Consider the following 16,075-nt stretch of genomic DNA (forward strand, 5'->3'; position numbering starts at 1 on the left):
CTGGCTGCATGCAGTAATCATGTAAAAGGGCAGGCAGTACAAATTTAAAGTGTTGCCTGCAGCGCAAGGTATGGATGCAGGTTAATCGCATACCGTGACCCCCCACACCTGTTTTTGGGGGTTATCCAATTTAACCCCCAAGGTTTGCAAAGTTTATACATTACTGAACCAAACCTTTTACATATTTGAATTTTCCTTACAAGACTACAAAGATAATTACTATTAGCTATAGAATTCCAATTGCAATAATTTCTTCAGTGTACTCATTTTTTTCCAGATTAGTTTTACATGCCTGAAATAATTCTTAGTTAATTAGCTTGTAACTCCTGTCTATCTGTTTTCATATCACAGGAGGCATTTTTGTCAACTGTGTGCTGTTCCCATATAAAACATTTAACATACATGTGCCAAATTCCTTCCCTTTATACATTTTATTTCAAGAAACCAAACATTACAAAGAAATAGAATACAAGTTGAAACAATAAACTGACAAACATTTAACAGCTCAGGTATAACTTGAAATTTAGGAAGATAAAAATTGCACACTGCTTAATAGATAGTAATGATATATATTCTCGACACTTATTTATAGGACAGTGCATTGACAAGTCTATTTATGCATATTTGTACAGAATTTTTTTTTCAATTTTTATAATGTACACCGTAACACTTTTAAAATGAAATGCTTATTTTAAATGGTTTAACATTAAGAAAGCATGGAGAGGGATTTAGCATAAGTGCATTAAGCATTTGTGTGAGAGCAACGCAACAGTTGAAAATATACCCCACTTGCATTTGTAATGGTGCCAATCAACACCTATAAAGTTTCACCCACATCCATATATAGAATAAAGTATTAAAAAAGAAAAGGTGAGACTGCGATGTTTGTCACACACTTATGCTGACATTATATAGAGCAAATGCTACAGTCCACATTAATTCAGAGATGAAAGTATTATAAAATAATTTTCTTAGCAATATGAAATGCCAATTATAATAATTGTTTGTTTGCTTGGTAACATCTCTTACTATCAGAACAAAACAAACCATCACATGATCAGTTTATCAAAATGTAGCTCCTTATAACACTTAGCAAACTAGGGTAAGATTGATCAGCAAAAACAAATGTCATGCATTGTGAAATTGTTTGACTTATGTGATTAGCCTCTTCATTTTTTCATGCAATCTTAGACTCTGATTATTTGTTTAAATAATTGTACACCCAGAAGGTCCAGCAGAATCTGGAATAGGATTTGAAGTGGAATTTAAATTATGATTTGGAGTGGAATTTGGAGTAGGATTTGGAGTGGAATTTGGAGTAGGATTTGAAGTGGAATTTGGAGTAGGATTTGGAGTGGAATTTGGAGTAGGATTTGGAGTGGAATTTGGAGTGCGATTCCACACTGGAATACTTGTTTGCCTTGGAGCCATAGGTTTAGCACAGGCAGCGTTGTAGTTAGATGATTTGCTGCAAATGTCTTCAGTTTGAAGGCAAACAAAGCAAAATTCTACATGGCATCTGGAGCATATGACATATTTGCACATATCTTTATGCTCTATGAGCACCCCACATGTAGGACAAGCACGGATTTTGGGACAGTCCGGAATGTTGCTGTAGGATATAACTTTTGTGCCACAGTTTTTCAGGGTTTCCAGCTGGAGGTTGGTGCAACCTTCATTGTCACATCGATCAGAGCGTGGTACTCGGCCCTTCCACTCCTTCAGACATTGCCAGCAGAAGTTATAACACTTTCCTTTCTCGGCCGTACAGATTGAACATCTCACCGACAGGTCTGTCAGGTCTTTTCGCTCTACACAACTTTTACATCCAGGACACTTAAATAAAAAACAGAATAATGAAATGAAAACTTTAAAAAGATATGCTGGTGCTAACCTTTTTAGTATTGAATACACGTTTGCAATCGTATACAAAAGCAAAATACTGCGGATGCTGGTAATCTGAAATAAAAACAAGAAATGCTGGAAATACTCATGAGGTCAGGTAGCATCTGCGGAGACAGAAACAGAGTTAACGTTTCAGGTCAATGGTCCTTCGTCAGAACTGGAAAAATGTAGAGATGTAACAGGTTTTTAAGTAAGTGCAGGGGCAGGGAAAGGGGGAGGGGAGGAAAGAACAAAAGGAAAGGTCTGTGATAGGATGGAAGGCAGGAGAGATTAAAACACAAAAGGGATAATGGTGCAAGGCAATAGGAGATGGTAATGGGGCAAGTTAAGAAACAAAAGGTGACTCTTGATGAGGTGTAAATGGGAATGGCAGAATCATCAACAGCTGCCATGTGAGAAAAAAATAGGGGCAGAGGTTATGATCTGAAATTGTTGAACTCAATGTTGAGTCCAGAAGGCTGTAAAGTGCCTAATCGAAAGATGAGGTGATGTTCCTCGAGCTTACGTTGAGCTTCGTTGGAACAGTGTAAGAGACCAAGGACAGAGAGATCAGAGTGGGAGTGGAGTGGAGAATTAAAGTGACAGGCAACCGAAAGCTCGGGGTCATGCTTACGGACTGAACGGAGGTGTTCCACAAGAGGCCGCATCGCGAGCAGCAAATACAGTATACTAAATTGCAAGAAGTACAAGTCAATCACTGTTTCACCTGGAAGAAGTGTTTGGGGCCCTGGACAGTGGGAAGGGAGAAGGTAAAAGGGCTGGTGTTGCATCTCCTGCACTTGCACGGGAAGGTGCCGTGGGAAAGGGAAGGGGTGTGGCGGGTATGTTTTCTCCTCTTGTCCAGTCTCTTCCCATCGATATCCGCAATTCTTCCGACACCCTCCGCCACTTTAGCAGTTTCCAGTTTCCTCGCCCCAACGTCTCCTTTTGACTATGGACGTCCAATCCCTCTACACCTCTACCCCCACCAGGACGGCCTGAAGGCACTCCGCTTCTTCCTTGAACAGAGGCCCAACCAGTCCCCATGCACCACCACCCTCCTCCACCTGGCTGAACGTGTTCTCACGTTGAACAACTTCTCCTTTGACTCCACTCACTTCCCAGTCAGAAACTTAGGGGGAGGTCAGGAACTTGGGCGGGGGGGCGTGGGTGAGAAGGTCAGGTACTTGGGCGGTGGGGGGGAGGGGAGTAGGTCAGGAACTTGGGCGGTGGGGGCAGGAACATATTTGCTAGGAGTCTTAGTAGACTAGCATGGGAGCTCAACATGTCCAATCAATGCCAGGCAGCAGTCAACAATGAAAATAGAATGTTAAACTACATAATGAAACAGAAGAGTACGGCCAGCATCTTTACCCTGGAGTCAGGTCGTGTGTGTGCGGGCCACTTAGCGGGTTAGGAACCCGAAGATGTGAACAGAGTGTTCTGCAGTGCGACTTTTACTTAATGGCCCCAATTCAACCAGTCATGCGCATTTCCCAGCCCAATTAAATGGAGTGGGTCGGATGATGTCACTGTTGAATCGTTTCCAGTGCGGATAATTAAAGCAGCCTTGCACACATCTCATTTGAAGGTTGATGTAGGAGTGAATAAGTTGGTATCCAGAGGTCTGAGTAGCGTGATAAAACTGATAAAACTGTGTGTCATGGAGACAAGGCAGAGATTCAGCGATGCCTCCCTCAACATTCTGATGCAGGCAGTAAGAGCATGCAGGGAGGTCCTCTTCCCTGGTGTTAGATGCAAAAGACCACCCAAAGACACAAAAATGGCATGGCTGGAGATCACAGAGGTGGCCAGTAGCAGGGATGTGGTCAGGAGGACGTGGATCCAGTGCCAGAAAAGATTCAATGATCTCATGAGGTCAGGAAAGGTGAGTACAATGCCACACTCACCTACATCCTGATGTGCCTGTCACCACAACCCCATCACTCTGCCTTCTCAAGCCTACTCCTGCACATCACTCCTCACACCAACCTACCTTGCAGATCCACCCATCCCTCTCTGTCTATGTACCTACTCACATCCCCATCTGACTAACCACCACTGACCCTCCCCTCATCCTAATGCAATCATAGCAAGTAACAACACAGAAGGAGGCCATTTGGCAATGTCACGCCACTCCCTCATAGTCAACCTCTACAGATGTAGCCCATCCATTCCTTACACTTATTCCATCACTCTCACTCAAAGTTCTCTGCTTTCCCTCCTTGCAGATGAAATCCCACAACAATAGGGAGAGGGAGAGAAGCGGAGGTGGCCCTCCAGTCTTCACTCAATTGACTCCAGCAGAGGAGGTGGTCTTGGAGATCTCTGGATGGCTGCTGGCGGTGGGAGACGGAGAGAGGGGGACACCCCAGCAACCTGGTGACAGAATTACATCTCATACAGCCACATAGCATACAGCAGTCACTCATATGATGACTGATGTCAGCAGTCGGTGAAGAGCCATCATGTGCAAAATGGTAACGTTAGCCATTCTTAATATAACACTTCTAATTCATCTCTTTACTCTCCCACAGGTCCATCAAGTGCCCCCACCCCGCCCCCCACCCCTGCTACTGTATTTGCCGGAGGAGGAAGACAACTCCTCAGAGGAAGTTCCAGCCTTGGTTGGACCGTCAGCAGACGCAAGCTCACCCAGCACCAGTGCAGATACGCACACCTCGGTGGGTCCTGTCAGAGATAGTGTAGTTTTGTCACCTGGTGTCTCTCACATCACAAGTGAGCAAGAGCAGATGGTGTTGACAGAGACAGCAGTGGAGACTCCTCGCCGGAGGACGCAGGACGCTCCAAGCTCTGCTGAGCTGCATGCAGATGCTGAGCCTTGGGGGCCATCGAGAAAGAAGGTAAACTTGGAGGTGAAGCAACAATTGCAGAAGGCTCTGGCAGCTTTTTCAGCCATGATGTCTGCAAGTGTGCAGAGAATGAAGGAGTTCATCTCCAATATGTGCACCACCATCTCGCAGGCGATGGGGATGATGTGCTGTTCCATGGAAAGGATGGCACCTGCATGGAGCATCAAATGCACCAGTCACACGAGAACATGCTTGCTGTGAACAACAGATTGCAGACACTCAATCACTTCATCTCGAGGAGGGATATAAACGTAGACTTAGGTGTTCATTGCCCCACTGATGTGCAGCAAGGTGCTCTCCAGCTAGCAGGGATGTGTGGGTGGCCAATGAGAGGGATGATGGTGAGAGGGGACATGGAAGTTGTGCCTCTTCTCAAAGCACTCACACTTTTCCCCATTGCCTCCCACTCAGTCAGAGCCCCACAGACTTCCTCACATCCCAATGGCTGAGTTTGCCCCGGCACAGTCACAGGAGGAGGAGTCTTTGGCGAGGCCGTCACAGGCTCCAAAATCCAGAGGACGCCCACCAAAAGTGTCTAAGCAGTTGCGGCAGGGAAGTGAGCAGCCTGCCTCTACCTGTGCTGAAGCCACAGGGAGTACACCTTGTAGAAGCACTCAGAAAAGAAAAAAGACACAATCCTAGATGTGCAAGAGTAGGCCTCCTGGGCAGCAATATGTGCTGCTGCTGGTGCCATCTGCACTTCAGGTTCCTCCTCCTCTTCCTCTGAAGAGGCTGTGCGCTCTGCGCCATGCTCCTCCTGCAGCTCCAATCCTCGCTGCTGCACTATGTTGTGCAGTGCGCAACAAACAACGATGATTCTGGAGACCTTGGCTGGTGCGTACTGAAGGGCTCCTCCAGATCTGTCAAGGCATCTGAAGCGCATCTTCAGCATGCCTATTGCTTGCTCTATGACACATCTGATGGGTCTCATTATAATACTCCTGGGTCTCAGTACTTGGCCTCCTCAAATGTGTCATCAGCCACGTCTTCAGTGAATGCCTCTTGTCTCCAAGCAGCCAGCCGGTAAGTCTGTATGGAGGTGTGAAGAGCTGAAGAGAGTCATGTTAGCTACCAGGGAATCAGGCGCACACATGCACGATGATCTTTTTATGGTTGCAGATGAGCTGCACACTGAAGGAGCGGAAGCCCTTGCAGTTCACAAACACTCCTGGGTAATGTGGGTGTGCCTGATGGCCATATGTGTGAGGTGGATGATGCCCTGCACCTGTGGGAAGCCACCCAGAGTGACAAATCTCAGTAACACTGGCTTCATCAGTGGAAAATCTGACATAACTGTCTGACTTGTGAAACATGGCATCGGTCACCTGGGTGATACATCTGTGAGAGGCCGACAACGAGATCCTACAAATGTCTACTGCAGATCCCTGGAAAGAGCCTGAGGCATGGAAGTTGAGGGTGGTGGTGACTTTGACAGCCAGTGGTAAGGCATGTCCACCAGGTCCTCTGGGCAGTAGGTCTTGTTACAGGAAGCTACAAATGTCTATGACGACCTGGCACGATAGCCTGAGCCACTGCTGTTCAGCCATGTCCAGAAGCTCATCCTCTGCCTGTATACTGTGTTGGTGGTATTGCCTCCGGCATGGTGCACCCCTGTGCTGACCCCCTCTCTCCTGTGCTTGCCTTTATTAGCCGTGGCATAGAATACAAGAGCAGGGGGGGTTATGCTTCAACTGTGTAAAACACTAGTTAGGCCTCAGCTAGAGTACTGCGTCACCACATTACAGGAAAAATGTGATTACACTAGAGAGGGTACAGAGGAGATTTACAAGGATGTTGCCAGGAGTAGAGAATCTTAGCTATGAGGAAAGACTGGATAGGCTGGGTCAGTTTTCCTTGGAACAGAGGAGGCTGAGGGGAGACCTTATTGAGGTGCATAAAATTATGAGGAGCATAGATAAAGTGGATGGAAAGGACCTATTTCCCTTAGCAAAGGGGTCAAAAACCAGGGGCACAGATTTAAAGTAATTGGGGGAAGGTTTAGAGGGGATTTGAGGGGAAATGTCTTCACCCAGAGGGTTGTGGGGGTCTGGAACGCACTGCCTGAAAGGGTGGTAGAGGCAGGAATCCTAACCACATTTAAAAAGTACTTGGATGTGCACTTGGGATGCTCTAACCTGCAGGGCTACGGACCAAGAGCTGAGAAGTGGGATTAGGCTGGATAGCTCTTTGTTGGCCGGCGCGGACATGATGGGCTGAAATGGCCTCCTTCCGTGCTGTAACTTTCTATGATTCTATGAGGTAATTGAGGAGAAGGCTGCTGTTGTGGTTGCTGCTGTGGCTGGTGTTGTTGGTGCTGGGGCTCATCTTGGTCCGATTCTGAGGTCCAAGGTGAGACAGCATAAGCGGCACCCATGCTGATGTAATAGATGGCAGGTAAAATGGAGATCAGAGGTCCAATCCCTCAATGTTGTGATAGTGACTAGCAATGTGGTGAGAGTGACTTCCGAGGTTGCAGAACTGACCTGCAAACTGCTGACTGCTAAATCTCTGCACAAAATGGAGTCAGCAAGAGCCTTTCCATTAGCCAAGTAATCAGGTGTAATGTGGGACTAGTTATGTGTTTTTCCCAGCTCTCAATTAATGGACTCGCACAATGGCCACTGAGCTTCTGCTTCCCTTTCAATGGCAAGGTTCCCGAGATGCGTGAATCCCGTGAGCAACAAGTTAAAGCCAAAAGCTGCTGTTACAAAGCCTCTAAAGGATCTCTCACCAGCATTTAAGTACTTCAATGAGGTCACCCGCCTCTACAGAGCAGGTCCACGGCACGCTGGGAAACGCGCCCCAGTTAACTGCGGAATTCAGCGGGATGACGGTGGTTTGGGTGATTTTTACTGCGGACATGCCCCCAAACCTGCACGCTCGGGACTGGGAAAATTCTGGCCTATAAGTCAGAGGAAGTCCTGATCAAATTGTATAGTGCTCTGATCAGACCACACCTTGAGTACTGCATCCAGTTCTGGTCACCGAGATACATGAAAACCATTCAACTGTTGAAGCCAAAGCAAAGTAAAACCAGGAGGCTGACCCCCGGTGTCAAAGGTCTGGGTTGTGAGGAAAGACTGATAATTCCTCTCAGTCTCCTTGATTCAACGGCCAATGTGCTTATGTGCTGTACCTGAAGTACAGCTGATTCCTTCCGCCCAGCCTAGAGGAATATTTGAAAGCATGATTGAAACCTTAAGCAAATCTCCCCACTGAGCAGGTGTATCAACGCTGAGAGCACAAATACAAATTGCATCCCCCACCCCCCGCACACACACCTTCCCCATGGACAATAGAACATAGACCCCCCCTACCCCCCAGTAAGCATAAATGCAGAGATTGTACCAGAAAGCCACTGTCCATAATAAGAATCAAATTAGTAGCCAAAGTTTTGTGGCAACAACACTAAGGATATTGCATTTGTAGATGGCAGCGTAAACATCTTCTCTACATCTACCCTATCAAACTCCTTCATAATTTTAAAAACTTCGATCAGGTCACCACTCAGTCTTCTCTTTTCTAGAGAAAAGAGCCCCAGCCTGTTCACTCTTTCTCACTATGGAAAATGTCATGACAGACGCCCAGTTTATGTTTTAATTTCCTCTTTTAAAAAGTGATTCTTAAAGGCAAACACTCCTGCTATCCTGCCTGAATGAACAGTGCTGATCGCCTTACTCTTCTATACCCTCACTCCATTCCAACCTTCAGAGCTTTCTCAATTCCTGTAATGACCCCTATTAATTACTAACTATAAATGGCTGGATTACCCATTTGTATTCACAGTACTTTGCAGCAGCGAGTGTGGCAACCTTCTCTTCAAAATACTGCTGCTCCTCATTAGACAGCAGCGCATGTCTGCGAACCTCCACGTAGGACCACTGCTTGTTACACCTCTCCTCAGTGCCTTCCTTTACAGCAGGGCAGTGGAATGTGAAATGACCCTAGAATAGGATTTGAAAATTATATTGTAAAAATATCACTTTTAGCAATCACTTTTAAAAAACTGATCAAGCGACAAATAAATTAAAACAGAAAGGTGTACAAATAGATTGCCAGAGACACTGACCTGGTCGATTAGGCTCCGACACCATCCAGTGAGTGAATTGGGGTCCACAGCATGTCCACAGGACATTTCCACTCTCAGAACATCTGGGTCATCATCTCCTGAAATGGACATTTTTCATTTGAATTATGACAAAAAAAATGTCTACGGTTTTAAAACGATCTGATAAAAAACATGCTGGAATGGTTCAGAGAAACTTGGCCTAAATGGGGAAGTTGCAAATGATGACGATTAAAGGAGCAGTACTTCCAATGAAAAAGTGCTTGACAATTCAATTTTCTTCCATTGTTTACACATAACAGAATTACTGACTCGACTGTTGTAACTTGCAAGTGTTATCGCCATTTTGAAAGTGCTCCGTCTCTCTTTATCTTTCCAAAATAAAGTATCCGAGCATTTTATATGAAGGAAATGTTCCTTTAAAATGTATCAGTACCCCTAAAATTTAATTGTTAATCCTTCAGTGAGAAAGTTGCAAATTCGTCACTTTGTTATGGAAAAGGTAACTATCGCATCTAAACGGCGTGCGAATGATTATTAGAATTCGCCATCCAAAACTTGACTGGAGAAACAGAGCGCTACAAGTAAACGTCCCTGTCTTTATTTTCAAGTTGCCGTGTGAAGTGATTGGTATTTTACCTGTGATCTCGTCCTTTCTCTTTACAAATTTCAAAGTGCTGTCTTTGGGATCGTAGCGCTTTACCGGAATACGTTCCGTCATCCTCCTCCACTGCCTCAGTCCCTACAAATGTGCCCAAAGAACTCCGCCGACTGTTCGGAACAGGGGGTTTCTGCAAACCAAAACATCCGAATTTAGATTGAGCAAAACCAATAGAAATAAAGGCCCTCCCACCGACCAATCGCATCAAGCCAGTGGATGTTTGCTACATCAGATATAGCTGTGAAGAGCTAGCAGCGTTTCATTTTCATTTCCTTCTGGCCACAATGATTCCAGAAACTGTTGGCTGTTCCGGGAAATCCCTCCCCTATTTGCGTTTCAAGTGTGTTATTTATACTCAAATTTACAAATATCCAACGGAGGAAATTTTTTGCCACTGAAGGTGTTGTGGCTTCCCAACTCTGTGCCCACCTCTCCCAGTGGCTTCCCAACTCTGTGCCCACCTCTCCCAGTGGCTTCCCAGCTCTGTGCCCACCTCTCCCAGTGGCTTCCCAACTCTATACCCACCTTTCCCAGTGGCTTCCCAACTCTGTGCCCACCTCTCCCAGTGGCTTCCCAACTCTGTGCCCACCTCTCCCAGTGGCTTCCCAACTCTGTGCCCACCTCTCCCAGTGGCTTCCCAACTCTGTGCCCACCTCTCCCAGTGGCTTCCCAACTCTGTGCCCACCTCTCCCAGTGGCTTCCCAACTCTGCCCACCTCTCCCAGTGACTTCCCAACTCTATACCCACCTCTACAAAAAATTCCCAGAGTGAATTCAATCTGGCTTCCACAGTACCAAAACCACCCTAGTCAAAGTCACAAATGACACAATCGGTGACTGCAACCATAGGATTACATAGGATATACGGCATAGAAACAGGCCATTTGGCCCAACCAGTCCGTGCCGGCATTTATGCTCCACACGAGCCTCCTCCCGTCTTTCCTCATCTAAATCTATCAGCATAACCCTCTATTGCCTTTTCCTTCATATGCTTATCCAGCATCCCCTTAAATATGTCTATACTATTCGCTTCAACCACTCCCTGAGGTAGCGAGTTCCACATTCTCACCACTCTTTGGGTAAAGAAGTTTCTTCTGAATTCCCTATTGGATTTCTTGGTGAATATCTTATATTGATGACCTCTGGTTTTGCTCGTCCCCACAAGTGGAAACATTCTCTCTGTATCTACTCTATCAAAACCTTTCATAATTTTAAAGATCTCTATTAGGTCACCACGCTGCCTTCTTTTTTTAAGAGAAAAGAGACCCAGCCTGTTCATCCTTTCCTGACATGTATACCCTCGCATTTCTAGTATCATACTTGTCATTTTTCTCTGCACCCTCACCAGTGCCTCTATATCCTTTTTGACGACCTTGGATCTGGACTGAAGGTGACGGAGGTTGAACAGTTTCCCGTTTGTTCTGTAAATTAGCTCCACTCCAGCGGGGAGCTTACTGAGGGTGAGATGGAGCATTGCAGCAAGGAAGATTGAGAAGAGCGTTGGTGCGATGACACAGCCTTGCTTGACCCCGGTTCGTACGTGAATTGGGTCTGTGGTGGAACCGTTGGTCAGGATCACGGCTTGCATGTCGTCGTGAAGCAGGCGGAGGATAGTGACAAACTTTTGAGGGCAGCCGAATTTGAGGAGGACACTCCATAATCCCTCACGGTTGACAGTGTCGAAAGCCTTTGTGAGATCAAAGAAGGCCATGTACAGTGGTTGGTGCTGTTCCCTGCATTTCTCTTGTAATTGACGTGCGGTGAAGATCATGTCCATTATGCCCCTTAGTGGGCGGAATCCGCATTGCGACTCTGGGAGGAGCTCTTCGGCCACTGGGAGAAGGCGATTGAGGAGGATTCTTGCGATGACTTTCCCTGTGGCAGATAGCAGGGAAACTCCTCTGTAATTACCGCAATCGGACTTGTCACCTTTCTTGAAGATGGTCACAATTACGGCGTCTCTGAGATCCCCTGGCATGCTCTCCTCCTTCCAGATAAGAGAAATGAGTTCATGAATTCGCGCCAGTAGTGCTTCTCCGTCATGCTTTAGTGCCTCGGCGGGGATTCCATCTGCTCCTGAGGCCTTGTTGTTCTTCAGTTGTTGGATGGTCTTTTCAACCTCATGCCGGGCTGGGGTTGTGCTGAGATGGTGGCGGGTAGCATGCTGTGGGATGGAGTTGAGGACACTTGTGTCGAAGATAGAGTCGTGGTTAAGGAGATCTTCGAAGTGCTCCTTCTAGCGGGCACTGACTGCTTCCCTGTCCTTGATGAGTACCTCTCCGTTCTTGGCCCGCAGTGGGGAAGGGCCTTGGGTGCTTGGGCCGTAGATGGTCTTGCCTGCGCTAAAGAATCCACGCACATCGTGGTTGTCAGCTAGCTGCTGGATCTCCTGCGCTTTCTCCACCCACCATCTGTTCTTTAGGTCGCGAGTTTTTTGTTGGATTACAGTATGCAGACGATGCTTGCGTCTGCGCTCACTCGGAGGTCAAACTCCAAACATGGCACTGGAGAATAGCGACGTGTCTCTGTGAGCTCACACAGCTTATTGTGGGAGCGATCGGGGAGTAGGCATTCCATTGTACTAGTTACATATGGCAAATAAAATTGAAATCAAATCAAGAAATCAAACCATCGTAAACACCTTCACCGAAGCATACGAGAGCATGGGCCTTACACTAAACATGCGTAAGACAAAAGTCCTCTACCAACCTGCCCCCGCCACACAGTGCTGCCCCCCGATTATCAAAATCCACGACAAGGCCTTGGACAACGTGGACCACTTTCCATACCTCGGGACCCTACTGTCAACAAGGGCAGACGTCGACGACAAAGTCCAACACCGCCTTCAGTGTGCCAGTGCAGCCTTTGGTCGCCTGAGGAAGAGAGTGTTTGAAGACCAGGACCACAAACCCGGCACTAAGCTCATGGTCTACAGGGCAGCAGTGATACCTGCCCTGCTGTATGCCTCAGAGACATGGACCATGTACAGCAGGCACCTCAAAGCACTGGAGAGGTACCACCAATGCTGCCTCCACAAGATCCTGCAAATCCTTTGGCAGGATAGGCGCACCAACGTCAGTGTTTTTGCTCAGGCCAACATCCCCAGCATCGAAGCTCTGACCACGCTCAATCAGCTCCGATGGACGGGTCACATTGTCCGCATGCCCGATACGAGACTCCCAAAACAAGCGCTCTACTCGGAGCTCCGGCACGGCAAGAGAGCCCCAGGTGGGCAGAGGAAACGCTTCAAGGACACCCTCAAAGCCTCCTTGAAAAAGTGTAACATCCCCACCGACACCTGGGAATCCCTGGCCCAAGACCGCACAAAGTGGAGGAGAAGCATCCGGGAAGGCACCGAACACCTTGACTCTCTTCGCCGGGAGCAAGCGGAAGCCAAGCGCAGGCAGCGCAAGGAGCGCACGTCAACCCAAGCACCCCACCCATCCGCCCCTTCAACCACCGTCTGCCCCACCTGTGACAGAGACTGTCACTTGAAATGCCTTTGCATACAAGGCTATGGACCAAATGCTGGAAAATGGGATTAGACTGGACAGGGATTGATGGTCGGCGCAGACACGATGGGCCGAAGGGCCTCTTTCTGTGCTGTATAACTCTATGACTCTATGACTCTATTATGCATCCTTGTTCTCCTTGACTGCTCTGTGGCATTCCATACAATCAGCTATGCCCATCCTCTAATGTCTCTCCTCTGTTGTCCAGCTCTGTAGGACTGTATTTGCATCGTTCTGCTCCTACCTGTTCCAACACGGCCAGAGAATTTCTGTCAATGTCTTCACTTCTTCACCCCATGCAATAGGGAAAATTTTCATCTTCACCACTTGTGCGGTAAATCACCAGAGTGGACCACCTGTCTGCTATAGAACTCATCCAATTTCCATTGAATAACTTCAGTAGAAGTATGCCAGAAGGGCCGAATACTATGGGGGAGAAATTCTTTATCGCCCCATTTGGGGGCGGTAACTTTTGAAAGCTGGGAAACTCAGCACCAGGCACTAATGAGTCCCAGCTTTCACAAAATTGGGTTTAGCGCTCCAGGAAAGAAGTGGAGCCTTCCTGGAGCGCTAAAAGACGCAGGTGGGGCGGTAGTTATCCTTTCTGTTCAATTTCCAGTAAACCTTGCTGGAAAGTAAAACTGTATGGCCTAGAAATTCAGTTGGTTGCGCCAGCCGGTAGCGCCTTAGGAGGAGTAGATGTCGGGCGCTAGGCGGCTAGCGGCCGGGCGCAGCACGGTCTGCGCCTCTCCCCAACTTCACTCACGATTTAGCGGCGGCGCAAAGTCTTTGCGCGCGCTCAGCTGCGCGCGCAGATCCTGACGTCATTTCCTCGTGCAACGCCCTTTGTGCGCCCCAAACCGGAAATTCAGTCGCGACGCCCTTCTTTGCGCCTGGCGCCCCCAGCGACTGGTAGAGGGGAACGGTTCCCAGTCGCTGCGGGGTGCGGGTAGCGCTATTTAAAGGGGACTCCTCCTGCAGTATAAGTGGCAGCCATTTTGTGCCAATCCTTCTGTGTGAGAGACGGATATTTGGAGAGAGACAAAGGCAGAGACCTTTCTGCTTTGACTCAGCGCTTGCACCGGTACTTGTGGCTTCAGGCCAGAACTTTGCACTTGGACTTCACTTTCAGTGCCATAGCCTTGAGTCACCACTTATAATGGGGGCTGCAATGGGCGGAAACGTTGGCTTTCTGCATTGCATTCAAAGGGATCAGAGATGCCATGAGAGAGTGCCAGTCATGGCCAGACGGAGAAGGGCCAACAGGCGTTGGCACAGGAGGCCTTACCCACCCAGGGTATACCGCCAGCAGTTCTCATATCTGAACATGTCTGAGAAGCAGTGTGTTCAGAGGCTGCGATTCAGAAGGGAGGTGATCGCTCAGATCTGCCACCTGCTTCACAGAGATCTGCAGCCACAGCTGAGGAGCAGGACGTCTCTGTCAGTGGCAGTGAAGGTGACGGTGGCTCTCAACTTCGATGCCACTGGCTCCTTCCAATCCGCTACGGGGGACATTGCCAACATCTCCCAGTTCGCGGTACATTGCTGCATCCGCCAGGTGAACAATGCCCTTTTCAGAAGGAGACGTCAGTACATCTCCATCCCCATGACCCTGGACAAGCAGCAAGAGCGTGCAATGGGATTTGGAAGAATAGCGGGCTTCCCCATGGTTGAGGGCGTAGAACTGATGAACCAGCAATGGTCAGGCCTTGCTTCAGGGCTGCAGTGTGCAGGGCATGGCAGCCAAACAAGTCGACCCTTCCCCTTTAAGAGCTGACCGGCGCCAGCGTGACTGCCTTCATTGAGCAACTCGCCGCACCTGCGCTGCGCCCGTCCTCGGTGTTAGCGCCCCGGATCGCCGGCTTAGCGCCTAATGATAGTCGTGCATCGCCTGCTTTAGCGCAGCAGCAACCTCTTGGGGCGATGCAACTGAATATCGGCAAAGGTGGCGCAACTTTGCGCCGGGCGCAAACTTTAGCGGCCGCCCGACTTTATCGCCCCAAAAGTGGCTATACTGAATTTCTAGGCCCATGGATTTTTGGTGATGACAGAATTGGTCTCAGCTGTGATGTTCCACATATTTGAACAATCTGCTGGCACTCTTTGCCTAGACTTTGCACATTAAGCATAGCCACTTGGATGAGGTACTATAATGATGCTGCACATTGAAACAGCACTCCCATGCATGAATCAACCTCTTCAAAAGATGACGGGAGAAACTAGATCATTTATTGTCCCTTCTGTATTACTGAACCAACTAGAAGTGTTTCAGTACTTGATTCCCTTGGTGCTGAATTTCCCTTCATATGCTTTGGGCTGCTTTCAACTAAATACCTCCATATGTGCAGTTTCTCCAAGTTGTGAGCATAAATGAAAGACCAAGTGGAAGAGACTTTCCATGGGGTGGAATGCATAAGTAGAGGTATCCCACTGTGTACGTGCCTGGACATGCCTCGGCTGACTCCTCCCACAAGTCCTAGTATAAAGGTGACTGCTCCCCAGCCCCTTTGTATTTCTGGACCGGTCGACCACTCGAGGCAGACCTTCATTCTTTTGTTAATAAAAGCCTTTAGTTACTCTCTTAACTCTCAGTCTTTTATGAGTAATTGATAGCGCATCAATTTTATTAACAAAATTTTTATAATGGAGAAGATCCTCACACCAGCATGCCTGGACTTAGATCATCGGGAGGCGGACTCAGCCACCAAGTTTACTCACTGGCTTAAGTGTTTCGAAAAATTCCTGACCGCCTCCGCAGCAATCAAATCGGACGAGGACAAACTGGATGTCCTGACCTCCAAAGTGAACCACCGAGTGTACTCGGTCATCCAAGACGCGACCTCGTACGCGGACGCTATCAAGCTCCTCAAGGACCAGTACACGCGCCCAGTGAACGAAGTGTACGCCAGGCACCTTCTGGGGAGTCGTAAACAACAACCTGGGGAATCGACCGTGGAATACCTTCAGGCACTGTCTGTGCTTGGCCGGGCCTGTGGTTGTAAGGATGTAAAGGCCGCCGTGTACACAGAGGAACTGATCCGGGACGCTTTTGTAGCAGGCCACAGATCCAATTACACCCG

General features: G+C 48.0%; 1 protein-coding gene across 1 annotated transcript; it reads right to left on the reverse strand.

The window, feature by feature from the left end:
• Nucleotides 1-416: 416 nt before the first annotated feature.
• LOC147115897 (putative E3 ubiquitin-protein ligase RNF144A-A) lies at nucleotides 417-9,761 on the reverse strand. Its single transcript, XM_085990546.1, has 4 exons — nucleotides 9,463-9,761; nucleotides 8,827-8,924; nucleotides 8,528-8,701; nucleotides 417-1,836 (listed from the first exon to the last, which is right to left on the reverse strand). Exons 1-4 carry the CDS (start codon nucleotides 9,542-9,544, stop codon nucleotides 1,207-1,209), a joined length of 984 nt encoding a protein of 327 aa, XP_085846672.1. The 5' UTR covers nucleotides 9,545-9,761; the 3' UTR covers nucleotides 417-1,206.
• Nucleotides 9,762-16,075: the final 6,314 nt, after the last annotated feature.

This window comes from Somniosus microcephalus, chromosome 6 (genome assembly GCF_052327205.1).
Source record: "Somniosus microcephalus isolate GS21.2 chromosome 6, FLI_Smic_1.0, whole genome shotgun sequence".
Lineage (NCBI taxonomy): Eukaryota > Metazoa > Chordata > Chondrichthyes > Squaliformes > Somniosidae > Somniosus > Somniosus microcephalus.